This window comes from Gymnoscopelus braueri (genome assembly GCF_963280865.1).
Source record: "Gymnoscopelus braueri genome assembly, chromosome: 21".
NCBI classification, from domain to species: Eukaryota; Metazoa; Chordata; class Actinopteri; order Myctophiformes; family Myctophidae; genus Gymnoscopelus; species Gymnoscopelus braueri.
The window spans coordinates 21,098,459-21,113,538 of NC_137623.1; the positions used below are offsets into that span (position 1 = coordinate 21,098,459).

Sequence of the window (15,080 nt, forward strand, 5' to 3'; positions counted from 1 at the left end):
CACAAATAAAATTATCTTACCATATCGCATGTAGTGTTTTATTTTAGAAATCAAAATGTGGATACCTTTGCTCTTGTAAACGGGGAGACTAGCTTTTGTAATTACAGTAGATCTACCGCTAATTATATTTGTGGCAAATTTGCATAATGTGAATCTTATATGGTGTGTTTAAATACCTATTACTCCTTGGAGTAATAGGTAAGTGGGTCATGCTGCATTTACATATTTCATAGCTAAAGTTAACCCCAGACTGATCTTTTATAATGTTGAATAATGCATGCTCTACCATTATATTTGGAACATTAATTTTTAATCAACCATGTACAGTTCATTTTGAAAGATAATCCATTAATGAGAGAAGCTTGCGGTGAAAATATTGCATATTTTACTCCCTCATTGGGGAGTTGCTGATTTTGGCAAGCTCTCTGTTTCGCAAGCCAAACACAAAATCTTAAAGAGAAAAAATATTTTGCTTTGACAATCTCTAATTTTTTTCCTATTTAACTCTCTTTCTCTTGTGTTTCTCTCTCTGCATTTCTCTCTCTTTTCTTCACAGACGACACCAAGATTGCGCTGCATCTCAAAGACAACGGAGGTAGGCTTCTTCACTGCTCTGAACCGTACTGTGACTGGTGGTGTGCTGAAACATGTGCTCATGCATTTGAATTTGCTCTACTTACTTTTTGTTGATTTTCTTCTGCTGCCTCCTGCTGTGTACTTCCATAAAATGGGGATACCTCCGCTTCAACAGTTGAGGCACTTGATCTTGAAGCTGATTTAAGTATCTTATGGAAGTGGCTCAGGATTTTAAGTGTCACTGACACACATAGTACGTGAAATTTGTCCTCTGCGTTTACCCATACTACTCTGCTACTAGGAGGAGCAGTGAGCACCATTCTACGGCGCTCGAGGAGCAATTAGGGGTTAAGAGTCTTGCTCAGGGACACACATCGACACATTGCTGGCCTGGCCTGGAATGAAACCGGGGACAACCAGGGCCTCTGCCTTCCCCAGGCTTGCTCACTAATCACTCAGCTATGGCCGCCCTGTGAGAGCTCATCTGGGAAACGGAAGGTTCCTGGTTCGAACCCATGGCTCCTCCTGGCTTCACGGGACTCCCTCTTTCTTTGGTGTTTCGTCCAGGTGGGGCGTGGTTCACTGCCTATCCCTAACCCTAACCTCACTAAAACTATGCCTAAACCTAACCTCAAAGCCACGCCCACCTGGTCGAAACACCAGGAAAACAGAGAGTCCGCTGGCTTCATGTCGACGTGTCCTTGAGCAAGACGCTGAACCCGCTGACTGCTCCCGGTGAGCAGGTTGGCGCTTCGCATGGTCGCCTCTGCTTGGTGTGTGAATGTAACACACATTGTAAAGTGCCTTGGATGAATGTGCTATAGAAATGCAGAGAACATTTATAGAAATGCCGCAGACCATTTACATCTCCCTGCTCTATAATAATCAATCACTGTGGGGGAAAAGGGTTTCAGAGTACAGGTACAGTAAGGGAACGTTGACTTGCCCCGCCCCTAGCAGCCGCTGATTGGTTCTAACACACAGCGGACCGGGCAGCTTTACTCCCTGAGCAATCCCAGACTCCTTCCTGAAATCAAATGCAAATGAGATTTCCGGAGGGAGGGGGGTTTACCAGGCTAGAATATCGTTGCTGTCGGGCAGAAACCTCTTATTTCCAGATTATAACTTTTTTGTGTTTTTTTTGTAAACTAACTTGATCATTCTACAGCGTCACTCAAAGGTAGCAGATCTGCTACTTTTGCTATTCTTGAATTTGAATCCTGAAAAGTAACAGTTTTGGACATATATATATTCCACCCGACAGAGACGATAATGCTCAGGCAATTACAGAGAGGAGACTGAATTATGAATCGCTCCACATATCTAATGTCTGACGGGACTCCTGTTCCATTAGTCTTGGCTTAATCTCTCGGTTATTATTTATGAAAGCTAATGGACAGCATCGGAGGCTATTTCCTATTGAAATTGTATTCTATTGTTTCCCTACTTTGACATTATTATTTTTTAAAGTTATTTCGGGGCATCTGTATTTATGACAAGTCTTTATTTGATAGTGATAGTGGAGAGAGTACGTGACATACAGCAAATGGTCCAGCCAGCCAGGCATCGAACCGAAGACTCACTGATCCGAGTATTTTAGTGGTACACTAAGCACTCTAACCACTTGGCTACTGGGTTGCCCTTATACTTTGACATTATCGTGCTTGCTATAAGGATCGAAGAACCCACCCACAATCCAGAACTCATGCAGTGAGAATGTTGTCAATACTTTAGACCACGTGACTTGAGGCTGCTGGCATGTTTCAAAAGCTCACTATGACCCAATGTGAATACTATTTGGATGCATCCACACCCATGTCTCCACTGCCCAAATGGCTTAAATGTACCATTCACCATCCCCTTGCTAAATCTCCCTCCAGCTACACAGCCCCCCCCCTCCCCTCCCCCAAACTCTCTGCAGATGACTCCAGATGAAACTTGTCAGTCAGGGGGTCTGAGCAGAACTGTGTCTGCTAGCCTCTGGCTTCTATACGCTGTTGATTTTGTCCTTGGCTCTCCATCTCTCCAGCTCAACAGCGTTGCCCCTGCTGCTGACCTGCTAGCACCTCAGACTAACAGCCTGCCATTTCGTTTTGGGCTTCCAGCTGACCAAGACGTAGGGTCTTGGACCCCAAAACCCTCCCTTGGAGAGTCACTGACAAATTGCCTTTCAAACGGCGAGCAGGAAAAATGAAGCACTCTCGGTCGGTGCAATGTTCATTTGTTGATATTAGAATAACCTGGGAAAATGTCAAAATAATTTCCAACTGTTCTCTGAACAGTAGGGTTTCAGAAAGAGGGTTGCACTAAGTGCCTAACTAAGCCTTACACAAATAACACTTACTGACTACTTTGTGTACTGTGGAAAAGGCTGTTCAGCTATATTATGGTATAGTAATTATGATAGTAATCATTGCTACAGAGCGTTTGTTCGGTCACAGGAGTCTCTCCAGCTCTTTAGTAAACAGAATGTACGTACATTTTCAGGTAGGTGACAAGATTTAAGCCGATCAGGAAAGAGTACTGAAAATGCATTTTCTGTTTAATAAAGAGCTGGAGAGACATGGAGACTCATTTTACTGAACAAACACTCTATAGCAATGAGTACTATCAGCATATAGAGCTAATTAACACTTATTTTAACCAAAGTAAATCACTTACCCTACCTTTAACTTGGTGAGATCTATTTATCACCACCTCACCCAGGGCAAATAGAGCATGGGCATGTCATAATTATGATATATGGCCTCGAATGCACTTTTGCTTTAATAACATGGTTGGCAATGATTATGAACAAGATTCACCCTCAAATTCTCCCATTCTAATGGGGAGTTCCACTTCAAACACATTGTAATGTGTAATTATACAATGGAAGCACAACAATTGAATTCATCAATGAGGTGTACTGTTTTGAATCTACAGTACAGTTTCTGAAATCAGATAATGGCTAATATGATGTAGAGACCACCAGACATCAACAATGATTGCACACACACACACACACACAGTGGACGGGTTTGATTAGCACTCTGAACCACCCTTGTTATTCTGTATGTCGGAAATCAATACAGCAGAGAGCCAGGGGAGAGAGGCTGGTTGACTGGTGGTGGGTGCACTGTGGCAGCTACTAATTAAAGCTTGGGTTAGGGTTAGGAGCCCAGAGCAAGAGCCTGGGTTGTGGGAGTGTTCATTGGGGGTGGGGCATATGAGGATAATAAAGAAATCTGCAACACAATAAAAAGATCAGCAGCTGCTGTTCAACGCGTTGTAAATCTGTGGGAGAGCGGCTACGAGGCCAGAATCCTTGCTGTTTGTTTTCTTTTCATCAGCTCCCTCTGTATGATGCTACTGATCAGTGCCGCTCTTGTGATCATCATTGTGTATTTGCTTGTTTAGAATAAATGGTTTTATACAATGTTTTTCTTCCACGTTTTGCTGTGGGAAATTGTGTTGCTATTGCAAGAAAGTTGTGTTGGTGTGTATGGGAAGAAGACCTGTGGAATCCTGTAAACAAATACTGAATAAGCCTGCTCAGATCACATAACATTTCTATGACCCCAAAGCAACAAGGTGCTCTAATGATAACGGATCCTTTCCAAGGCTCTCTGTAGGGCAGCCAGTATTATGCAGTCATTACACGGCCTTATCGGTCTGGACCTCAGTGACCGAAGCTGTGGGCTCTGATAGCAGGCTGTATCAGCAGCACTCACATATCCGTTTCCTCCTTCTCCTGTCAAGACCATTCACTGCTAACCTTGATTTGGGATTATCTTTTTGCTGGAGGGGAGTGAGGACTTGCCATGCATTGCTAAACAACCTACATACTATAGTTACAATTGAATGTTAGAAGACACCTCCCTTCTGCTAAAGAGCCAGCTCAAAACCTGACTCCTGAAATGCTCTTTCTCCTGCAGCAATGATGTCCCCCCTGCTTGTCCTATAATGCTGCTTTGTTTCTACTCAAAATGGACCCAAGCTTGACTAGTTTCAATCATGGTTGCTTACATTGAACATGGAAATTATTAATTCTGTAGAACTAAACAATGCCCCTGTCTGCTTCCAGTGAGGTGACAATTTTGCCAAAATTAGATTCTGATGTCCAGTATCGGACTTGTTTATGGTATAGCTTTGAGTGGAGTAAAAAAGACTTGATGACCAATGAGTGTCCTCTAATGGCCATTAGAGGAATTGCAATAAAGAATGTGGAAGAATGATTGTATTGTTATCGCATGCCCCTGTGTGTGCACCAGTGATGGAAGAAGTACTCACATGTTCTACTTAGGTAAAATGATCAATACCACAATGTAAAAATACTCTGTTACAAGTAAAAGTCTGGTATTCAAAATGTACTTGAATAAAAGTACAAAAGTATTGGCATGAAAATGTACTTAAAGTACTAAAAGTAAAAGTAGTCATTATTCAGAAATGTCCCATTTCAAGTATTCAAAATGTAAAAAAATCTTTTGAAAATGGCAGATCTACAAGCTCACAATGCGATCGGCTATTTTCAAATAGCCAATGTTTAAATAGGGCTGAAGAAGTTAATGTATGTTTTGTAATACAAAGTAACTACTAACTAAAGTTTTCAAACAATTGTAGTGGAGTAGAAGTACAATATTTGCCTCGGAGATGTAGTGGAGTAGAAGTAAAAGTAAAGAAAATTGGAAATACTCCGGTAAAGTAAAAGTACCTCAGCATTGTACTTAAGAAAATGAACTTAGTTATTACTTTCCACCACTGGTGTGCACACCACACACACGTGTGTGCCTGTGTGTTGGCGCGGCTGCCTCTCGCAAAGTTTTTACGACACCAGGCCTCTTTTGTCTCTCTCTCTGTCCTTCCAGCCATGCCAGCGGACAGCGCTGCGGAGAGGACCACGGGCTCTGCACACCCTCTGCACACGGGCCTGATCCTGGGCATCCTGCTGGTGATGCTCATCATGGTCGCTGGCGTTCTGATCACCGTCTACATCTACCACCACCCCACCTCCGCAGCCAGTCTCTTCCTCATCGAGGTGAGTGGGGGAGGGGGAGTATGTAGGGCTCAATACTAGTGTTTTTTATGTTTTCTGTTATTGTGGGGAAAGCTTTCGCCACAATACCGATGCTAGCGTTTAAGTGGTTAATTGCGATTAACGATTTAATTGCGTTTTTGTTATTGAACATTGGAACATAATTATGGATACAAATTGTATTTCTGTTTGCCTTTTAGGCTTCGTAAACAAAAAATGCACAGGTCAGATGTGACAAATAACTTAAATATACAAAGAAATTATGTAAAAGAAAATGTAAAATATAGTTTGTGACATGTTGTAAGCTTGTAGATCAGCTATTTCTGCTATTTTTGGAAAATGTTTGAAAATGTATGTACATTTTTCAACATGTAAACAATTATGACGATTATGCTAAATAATTGCGACTATCTTAAATAATTGCGATTAGGCGATTATGTAATAATTGTGACAGGCCTAGGTGTATCACTGTAGTTTTACTGAGAATGCCCGTTTTTTAAGCCACTTGGAACAATGCAAGGTCAATTTGTGCTGCAAAGCAGATGCACATAATTCAACACTGAATAAGAAAACAGACTTCACTGGATGACAGATGACAGACCCAGTGTCTGGCAGACCAAATGAAAAGGAAACAAAATACGCAGAAGGAATACTTTCTGGACATCACTTTATTTCACCCCGGATAGTCCTGACTCATGAAATATGCAAGCTAAGTTTCACAGAGGAGCGATATATAATATAACACAATGCACGTATAGGCTTTGTTGAACAGCTTGAAGGTGAATAGGTTTTGTTTGATTGAGTGCAACAGGCTGATTGATGTTCAAACAGCCGAAAATCTTTAAGATTGGCTTCATTATCAGCATTAAATTATACTATAAGCTCAGTATCACCCAGAGGCACATTTTGCCTGCCTCAGGGCATTAATCTAATAATGTAATCTTAAAGGCAGGGTGAGTGATATTTTTGTTACAAAGGTTAAATCTATTATATTATAATATATTCTGATAGTAATCATTGCTGTGGAGTGTTTGTTCAGTAGCAGTCTCTCCAGCTCTTTAACACATTCCATGCCAGAGTTTAATCTCATAATGTACTCACCAGTGCCAGCGTTTTATTGTTGTTTTTTTGTTTTTATCATGTCGCCACAGACCTCGCTAAATAAGTTAAAAGTGCGCGTTCATTTGGTTCTAAACACACAGCGGATCCGTGAGAAACGTCCAGCGAAAACAGTTTCCAAATGCGAGCCGCCATCTTGAAGCTACAGCCGATACACGCTAAACAGTGATCAGCGAGGAGAAAAACAACAAACCGAGAAAATCGAGTTTTAAACAGGATCCCAGACAGGAAGCGGATACGATCGAAAAAACCGGAACCCGAATAATTCCGTTTCCGACCGAAAACCGGAAACGGAAATGGATCAAAAAAATTCGGAAAGTGCACCTTGGGCGATTAACATGGGAATCGGCGGTTCGCGTAGATCTACGCGACTGGCACGCTGCGGCTTTAAATAGGTTCGCGTAGATCTACGCGATTGGCATTCAATGTGTTAATAGCTGGAGAGCTTAACAGCACGCAATTAAGCTCAGACTTTAAAAATCACAAAAATGACCGTCCTAAAACTTTGATGTCCTCAAAGTGATGTCCTTTGATGTAAAACACACACACACACACGCACGCACGCACGCACGCACGCACGCACGCACGCACGCACGCACGCACGCACGCACGCACGCACGCACGCACGCACGCACGCACGCACACACAATGAAGCACCTCATCTCATAGGTAATCTTCCATGCAGTGCCTCCAATACTGCTAATATGCTCAGGGGCAAAGATGGCCTTCAGGACTTTGACCTTTGGCCATGTCCTTTAGCCTGCTCATCCCATGCCTTTTAACCTCACGCCATGTCCTCTGCTCTCCCTCTGTTCCAGAGGCGTCCCAGCAGGTGGCCGGCCATGAAGTTCCGCCGGGGGTCGGGTCACCCGGCCTACGCGGAGGTGGAGCCGGTGGGTCAGGAGAAAGAGGGATTCATCGAGTCCGAGCAGTGCTGAGAGAGGAGGGGGCCTCAACGTCCCCCTCCCCGACACACCCGCCCGCAACCCCGCGCCATAGCCACCCGCCTCCTCCTCCGACGTCACCTCCTCCTCTTCCTCCTCCTCTCACCAGAAAACTGACCTCCCAGGACCTGCCCGCTGCCACTTACCAGTGGGGAAAAACTCACTGTACAGAGAGAGAGAGAGACTAATGAGATGTGGATGTTGTCAGAGTTGACCTCTGGTTGGTCCTTCAGTGACTTGTAGACTTGAGACTGTACCAGGACGGCCTGAGATCTGACACGATCCGATCCGGATGAGCCCGAGGAACGGGACGGGGAGGTCGATGCCGGAGGAGCTGCTGTGCCATAGGAACACCCCAAAAGAAGGACGAAAAAACAAGAAACAGGATCCCTGGTCAGATCATTGCCCAGGTTCTTCTAAGAGAGCTTCCTGTTGGCGAGTGACTGACTCGTCATGGGACAGAGGAAGAAAATAGCATCGGGGTCACCAAACCCAGTTAATAAAAGAGTATGTAAGACTACCCCGCCATGTTGCTATATGGAGTGGTTGTACACGCGTGACTGACTGCCTAGACTTATACTGGTGTACTTGAGGTGACAGCAGGATGAATTATACAATATATATTTTCAGAAATAATAACAAAGTATGTGAACAGAGATTTCACCTTCATCGTTGGTGGGGTTATATAGGCCTTTATATATATCCATCAGGTTTTTGCTCATGGTTTGCCTTTTTTTTGGGGGGGGCGGGGGGGGTGCTTTCTGTATCATTTATGCCAGATTTGTACTCGGTTGAGTGCTGTGTCTCGCACCGAAAATTGCACATCTACAAGCTCACAGCGTTTCATGACGTGTTCTGAGCTTCTACATTGGCTATTTTCAGACTGGCGAGCAACTTAAGTATGTGAATCAATCACCCTTAAGAGTGGTGGTAGGGCTTTCTGACTCCGCACCAGGGCCTTGTGTGATATGAACTCCTGTAGGGATGGGACGATAATCGTTATTATCGTTTATCGTGATAAAGAAACGCTCACAATAATCCTATCGCAAAAAAAAAGATTTATCGTGAAATTGTCCTCCGTCATATTCTAGGATGAATTAGCTTTTGTTGAGCTGAAAATTCAGTACCACTTAAACCCTCTATTGATCAAACTTGATGAAACTGACCTGTAAAGAGCACATTTGGTACGCTCTTATTTGACTCTGCAATCTAATGGCTCACAACGCATTGCAACGCGTTGTGAGCTTGTAGATCGGCTATTTTTGTTGAACGTTCCCCTCAGAATAGGGATGCTAGGGGTTCCAAGTGGTTAACAAAAGTGGCATTTTAAGAGTTTTAAGCATGATAATATTGTTAATCGCAAATATTTTGTCACAATAATCGTGACATGTAATCTTCATATCGTCCCATCCCTAAACTCCTGCCACTGTCCCGCAGGACAGGCAACATCGATGTTTATTCATGAAGTTCATGATGACGTTAGGTTGGTTTCCTTGATGGGTTTTTTTCTTCCATCTGACAATGAATCAGAATATTTGTTTGTTTTTTAATAGGAATATATTGCTATTCTTTGGATGGGTGACGGGCACATTCTACATTCTTCTAATCTTCTATTTGTTCGATTGGTCATTTGACTGGTTGCTTATGCTATCGATGCCATTGTCCTTTTTTCTTTTCTTTTTTTTTACGTTGCCGTGCCATTTTGCCCTTGACTAGAGTTTGCACAAGTTAATGTTTTCCATGCAGTTTTTTTCTTTCTTTTTTCTTTTTATTTCAACATGTGGTACTAATGCAAAATTACAAGACAGGCGCTTGTGAGTGTGTATGCTTGGTTGAATGTGTGCACTAATATGAGTTACTGATTTTCAGTTATTTTTTTTGTGTATGTGCATGATGTGCATGTGTACGCATGCGTGTACATACACGTGCGTGTGTGCGTATCTGTGTATGTGAGAGAGTGTGTGTGTGTGTGTGTGTGTGTGTTTACTTTAGTGATTGGAATCCTACCTGCTTGCAGGGTATGATGTTTGAGCTGGCTCTGTGTACTTAATTCTCACTCAACAGACACATCTTGTGTAGGCCACAGTATACACTTCCGCCTGGTTGGAGATTTCCTTGACTTTCCTTTTGGATGAACAACAGTGTGGTTTCTTATTTCAATATGACCTGCAGCCAGCCAGTATGGTGGTGATTGGCTCATCCAATGCCGTTTTAACAGTTTTAATAATGTATATAAAGGACCCTTGCCAAAACATTTGCATATACAGTTAACTGATGACAAACAAAGCATACTGACCTGTATGATGATATTGGAAATGTATTTTAATTTTTTATGAGTGGCCTTTTTTTTCCTCTACTTTTCTTACTCTAATGTGAATGTGTTTGCAGTCATTGCTGTTGCTAATGGCTTTTGAACTGATTAAGTCAAAATCTAATTTCTGTTGGTAAATATTTCCATGCAAACAAAATAAGTGTTTGACACCAGTGACAACAGACCGATTTAAGAAGCATTTGTGGTGTCCTAGAATTCTCCTGAAGAATAAAGTCAAAAGTGCAATATTAAACCAATGCAGTTTTACATCTAATAGTACATAACAAACACATAACAATCACACTCATCTGGATTCACCATTAACCCTTTTGTTTGCCCTTGTATTGAGACCAAAGACTAATCTCAACATCTGAGTTATCTGTAACTTAAACTACTGTATTTACCTCGACCTTCGCAGACTGAGCACCCCCTGTACACAGTGTATGTGCACCCATTTTGGATGCTGTCAAAGCTCTACTGTACCACAATCCAGAATGTAGCAGTTTCCATATCTTTGACCATAATGGCAGACAATAACACTGCATCCTCCAGTTGCACTGTCACTACAAACAGTCAACCCAGAAATATATTTGTTCAACTGTGGAGGATTTATGACTCATCTGCTATTTTGAAAGGTACACCCAGCACCACCCGGATTGACCATATTCACATGGCTGCCATTTTGCTCTTACACCATACTCGGGAGACATAAGAGTAAAATCGCTGCTGTGTCATTATGGTGATGGTCATTGACAATGTCCCATTTTTCAAGGTTCAATCACCGGACTCTTAAGCTAGACTTCCAGATCCTCTGCATGAGAGCAATGCATATGCCAATAGATTTTAATTTTTTATTTTTTTTACATTATTTTCCATGACAAACTGTTCTTTGCAAGCACATTCTTTTTTTAACTGTCAAAAGCAGGCGGGGGGGGGGGTGGAGAACTGTTGGATTCGTTGGTGTTGGTGATAACATAGGCCCATCTGCAAAGCCTAGACAGTTTGAGCGTGAAAGAAATATCACAATCCAGAGGCTTGTAACGAAAAGTGCAGTAACGAATTGCTTCACTGGACTTGATTGATCGCTTTACTCCGCTCTCTCAACATTTTTCTTTCTGGATGAAGAAAAGCAATGTTTTGCTGTCGTTGAGATAGGTTACTGTGGTGTGCTGTTTCATTTTCTCTGATTTACACATCGAAATAAACTGATTGATCCTACAGGTACATGGTTTCCCTCTGCGTTGATTACCAGAGTTTAATATGAGGTGAGAAGAATTCGACTTTCTTTTAACTGTGACCTAGTTTTGCTCTGACCGTTATCACGACACTCCTTAGGACACGATGAGAATCACACAGTACCATAGCTGTCTGTACTTTATGTAACTACTGTCATTTTGATTACATTTGAAATAATAAAGAATGTTGTTTAAACAATGCCCTGTACGATTATTTCTCTATAGTACACTTGTTGTGGTGCTTCTTGCTTGTCAATGTGCTAGGAGAGTTTACCTACTGTCCCTCAGCCCTAATATGTTCCCTCAGAACTAAACCTCACACTAACTAATAGTTATGCTCCTTCAGGAAACCACTAGTTGTTGTGGCAGGGCAGCAAACTGTCTTTTTGGCATCAGTTCACCAAAAGCTAAGGTATGGCAAGGTTAGGGTTGCCAACTCCCAGAGATTAAAATAAGGGACACCTATCCTGCTCGGCCGAATATTCATTTTGGGGGTCAAACCCCCCAAAACCCCCGAAATGCATAGAAAACTATGCATTTCACACACATAATACGTAATAAGTATGAAGGAACAGCAAGGTGCCAAAGTTTTCAGATGTACGTTTTAGAAGTTAAATATCTCAAAAACAACAAAACATTTCAAAGTAAAAAGTTCAAGCATTTGTTTCCACAGTAAGCTGAATTATAAAAAGTGTGAATGGAGTTTCTAGGTGAAAGTGTTTTTTTGAGGTCCCAAAATCTTCCATCGGCCTCCATTATAAATCTCTGAACTTTTAAAGGAGTACAATTCTAAAACTATGAAACATTTCAAAGATTCCTTTTCAGGCAAACCTGTCCAGTGTAAGATGAAAATTTTAAAGTTTGAATGGGGGTTCTAGGTGTAAGTATGTAGTATGTAGTAGCCTGCCAAAGTTTGTACTTTGCCATTGACAATGCATTGGGCGCTTAAAGTTAAATATTTCAAAAACTACAAATCATTTCAAAGTAAAACATCTCAAGGATGCATTTCAAAGATTCGTTTTCAGGCAATCATGTCCACAGTAAGATGAACATTTTAAAGTTTGAATGGGGTTTCTAGGTGTAAGTATGTAGGGCCCTATTTCACGAAAGCAGAATTAGGGGTTAAGCCTGGATTTAACACCTATCCTGGCTTAATTTAGCCAGGATTTGCGACGAATGAGTTTCATGAAAACTGAATTATCTTGCCAGATTAGTTTAGCCAGTTCACCCTGGCTAAGTTTACCGTCGCGGGTAACGGCGACCCCGTTACCGCAACGGGGACCCCCCCCCCCTTACCGCCGCAGGTAACGGCGACCCCCCGGGGACCCCCGTTACTCCCTTGGACGGCACTGCAGATATATACATAGATAGATTCCATGTAATCTCAACATTGCATGCATGGCGCATATAATAGCATTGTAGATTAGTAGGCGATATTCACTTAAACTCCTCATGTTTAAGCCTAACAGAATTATATATTTATGGACTATATATATAAATTGGATATATTTTTGGACGACTTGTGCATTTAATTTGTCCGTAATACTTTACCACGCTTTCTCCCTGGATCTATTTATTGCGGCCATGTTTCCTTTCTTGCTTATTATACATTTTACTTCCTCGTATGATTCCGGGGAGACATCAAATTTCTCTTTTGGGTCTTGAGTCAAGACCGAGGATCCCGGGGAGACATCAAATTTCTCTTTTGGGTCTTAAGTCCCAAGACTCAAGACCCAAAAGAGAAATTTGATGTCTCCCCGGTATCCTCTGTCTTGACTCAAGACTCTTTTGGGTCTTGAGTCTTGGGACTCAAGACTCAAGGCCCTAAATGTAATTCCTGGGAACGCCACTGTTCCATGTGCTGCTGCAGTGCTGCTGTTCAGCCACAGAGAAGAGCGCCGCTCTGGTTTTGGGCTCCATGATTGGTCAAGTTCAAGGATTCGACTTTCATGGTCTTTTATAGGAATACGTGAAGCCTGGCTTTACCATCCTGGCTCGACACACCCTGGCTTGACAAGGTCTAGCTCGACAAAGTCGCTCCTTTTCAGCCTGGCTTGGCGTTTATGGAACGGAATAAACCAGGCTTTGTCAAACCTGGATTTGACTTAAATCCAGGCTTATTTAATTCTCCTTTCGTGTAATAGGCCCCCGGACTAGTAGCCTGCCAAAGTTTGTACTTTGCCATTGATTGATTGGGCGCTTAAAGTTAAATATTTCAAAAACTACAAATAATTTCAAAGTAAAACATCTCAAGGATGCATGTCCACAGTAAGGTGGAATTTTTGAACTGTGAATGGAGTTTCTAGGTGAAAGTGTTTTTTTGAGGTCCCAAAATCTTCCATCGGCCTCCATTATAAATCTCTGAACTTTTAAAGGAGTACAATTCTAAAACTATGAAACATTTCAAAGATTACTTTTCAGGCAAACATGTCCACGGTAAGATGAACATTTTAACGTTTGAATGGGGTTTCTAGGTGTACGTATGTAGGACTAGTAGCCTGCCAAAGTTTGTAAGTGTAGAACCCACATCTACAGTGAAATGCTCTCACAGACAGACACACACACACACACACACACACACACACACACACACACACACACACACACACACACACACACACACACACACACACACACACACACACACACACACACACACACACACACACACACACACGTACCTGTTAGTGTTGTTGCTGCTGAGCTCAATGGAAACTTTAATTAAATCTGTCTGCATTACCTATGAGACTGTGGTAAGAGATGGCCCATCGCTACACACAGAGAGAAAGCAATCAACAGGGTTGTTTTGTCCTCTTCAATACCACAAACTAGAAATACTCAGTTACAAGTAAAAGTTCAGTATTAAAAACTTACTTGAGTAAAAGTACAAAAGTATTGGCATCAAAATATATACTTAAAGTACCAAAAGTAAAAGCAGTCATTATGCACAATGTCCCATTTCACAAGTTCAATACGTATACAAACGTTTTGAAAATAGCAGATCTACAAGCTCACCACGCGTTGCATCGCGGCGTGTTGTGAGCTTGTAGATCTGCTATTTTAAAATAGCCGAAGTATATATAAGGCTAAAGTGGTAATAATAATCTACAAAGTAACTAGTAACTAAAGTTTTCAAGTAATTGCAGTGGTAAAAGTACAATATTTGCCTCTGAGATGTAGTGAAGTTTAATCTGCAACACCATTTTATATTATGTAGTGGGGCGGGGGGGGGGGGGGTCCCTGCTTCATCTCACTCTCAGCTAGGGGGTCCTTGGCCTGGAAAACGTTCTAGATTTAGACGCTAAAACCTGAAACCCTCCACCATCCATGCAACAACTGGACTCTCTGCCTAAAAAATATACATTTCTTCTTTACATCAACTGCATCCATCCACAACGAGAGCAGTGATGAAAAAGTACTGCCAGGCAAAGGGGTGCATGGGCCCACCCCTGGTTTATTGGAATCTTTATGGTTGGTGGGGGTAGACGACGAGTAAAATAGCTTCTCTGCAGATTCCCACAGATAGAGCCGTCAGCAGTATGGAGAGAAGACATAGCAGTAAACGAGTTTCAAAAGAGGAATGGAGCAGACCTCAGCAGGCCATGGACAAGAAAGAGACGAGGGAGACTGAAAAGTCAAGGAGAAGAGAAGAAAGGCTAGGTCAGAACCTGAACCTTGTCGATATATAATGGGTGGTCCTCCATTACTTTAAATGGGACTGCTGGGTCCTTACAACAGGCAAATGAAGTAAAGCCCCATTTCCATTGAGGTTTTGAAATATTTAACTTTAAGCGCCCAATGGAAAAATAACAAATGTTTAGCTGCAAGCGCTGAGTGAAAATTTCTAGTAGAAAAGTTGTAGCCTACCACTTCAAATCAACACG

General features: G+C 42.1%; 1 protein-coding gene across 1 annotated transcript in view; it reads left to right on the plus strand.

Moving 5' to 3' along the window:
• Positions 1 to 7,785, plus strand: part of plxdc2b (plexin domain containing 2b) — a 130,754-nt gene extending 122,969 nt beyond the window's left edge. Inside the window, exons 12-14 of the mRNA XM_080418021.1 lie at positions 557 to 595; positions 5,421 to 5,590; positions 7,525 to 7,785. Of these exons, the coding sequence (XP_080274147.1) occupies positions 557 to 595; positions 5,421 to 5,590; positions 7,525 to 7,644 (329 nt within the window). The 3' untranslated portion in view covers positions 7,645 to 7,785. The remainder of the gene's footprint in view (positions 1 to 556; positions 596 to 5,420; positions 5,591 to 7,524) is intronic.
• The last annotated feature ends 7,295 nt before the right edge of the window (positions 7,786 to 15,080 follow it).